The sequence below is a fragment of the Chlorella variabilis genome (assembly GCF_000147415.1).
Source record: "Chlorella variabilis unplaced genomic scaffold CHLNCscaffold_242, whole genome shotgun sequence".
Classification (NCBI taxonomy): Eukaryota; Viridiplantae; Chlorophyta; class Trebouxiophyceae; order Chlorellales; family Chlorellaceae; genus Chlorella; species Chlorella variabilis.
Window position 1 is genome coordinate 1 of NW_005434899.1, and position 1,357 is coordinate 1,357.

Genomic DNA, 1,357 nt, shown 5'->3' on the forward strand with positions numbered 1-1,357 from the left:
TCCCGTGACCTCCTTGCCGTGCTTGCAGGTGAGCAGGGAGACCGGTGGCGAGGGCAGCGCCCACCAGGCAGGTTTGCATAGAACAGGCATAGCTTGCATTACGCAGCTGGCAGTGACTGTCAGCGGCACCATGGCAGGCCTCAGCTGCCAGCGTTGGGCTGTGCCATTGGTTGGCAGTGGCTGGGCAGTAGGGTGCGTGGTCCAGCAAGCGATGGCATTACACAGCACAGAGGCAACGCACAAGCTTATGTGAACAGCAACAAAACCAACGACACCCCTCAAGGCTGTCTGAGGCAGTGGCGCGTTTGATGCCGCGGCGGCAACAACCTCCAGTCCACACAGCCCTCAGGCCTGCCCCGCTGGCACACACCTCACTGACGCAGATCACCCACAGAGGAAGGCCCGTGCAGGCTGGGGGTGGAGCAGCGCCCTGGTTGCACCACACACATGCGACCGGCCCGCGGTTGCCGCCATGCCAGGGCCTCTCCTTCTCCCTCCCTCACAACACGCCTCACCAGCACAAGATGCAGAAATTACACAAGTGGTGGTGTGGCTCGGTAGGGTACCTGACGGGCCCTCAAAACACAGCACCAGCCCCCTGATGGTGCTGTCTCGAGCGCAGCAGCGACGCGTGCCCTCCTGGCAGCGCCAGCGCATGCTCGCTGCCTGGCGCTTCCTCCAGTTCATGCTCCTCTGACGACGAGCGCCGTAGCTGGTGGCACAGCGGCAGGTCCAGCACCCCTGTGGGCGTGTCTGAGGCCGGTGCATCCTGCCGCAGCTCCTCCTTGATCGCCAATGCTGTCCCCGCAACAGGTGGCTCCGCGGGCTGTTGTGGCGGGGTGCTGCTGCCGCGGGGTGCTGCTGCCGCGCCTGCCTGCTGCTCAACCAGACTCCCACTTGCACGGTAACTATCGGCAACAGCTTGGCCATGCCGTCTCAGCATCTCCTCCGCTAATGCCGCCTGCAAGCAGCATTTGCAAGCCAAGCACGGGTGCAGCACAACGAACATAGGCAGGCAGGCATAATACAAGATTCACGAGGCAAGAGGCAACAGCAGAATTCAAGCGGGCCGCCAAGCAAGCGCCTGCAGGTTTCCCCAGCCTGCCCTCAGTCCCATCCACCACACATCCCTCACGCAGCTCTCCCACACTCCCACACTCCCACACAGCCCTCAAGCTCACCAGCTCCAGCTGCGCAGGCTGCACACAGGTCGGTTGCCGGCACGCCCCGCATCTCCTCCACCACCCGCGCAGGCGCTCTATGCGTGCAAGCTCCACAATCCTGATGGGCGACGCTCAAGGGCCGCGCTCAGCTCCTCCTGCGCCTGCCGCGCCTCTGACCCGGTAGAACCTGGCGC

General features: G+C 64.1%; 1 protein-coding gene across 1 annotated transcript; it reads right to left on the bottom strand.

Annotated features, from left to right (window-relative positions):
* Positions 1 to 577: 577 nt before the first annotated feature.
* On the bottom strand, positions 578 to 943 carry CHLNCDRAFT_139440 (hypothetical protein; the record flags this gene model as incomplete). Its single annotated transcript, XM_005842594.1, has 1 exon — positions 578 to 943. One exon carries the CDS (start codon positions 941 to 943, stop codon positions 578 to 580), a length of 366 nt encoding a protein of 121 aa, XP_005842651.1.
* Positions 944 to 1,357: the final 414 nt, after the last annotated feature.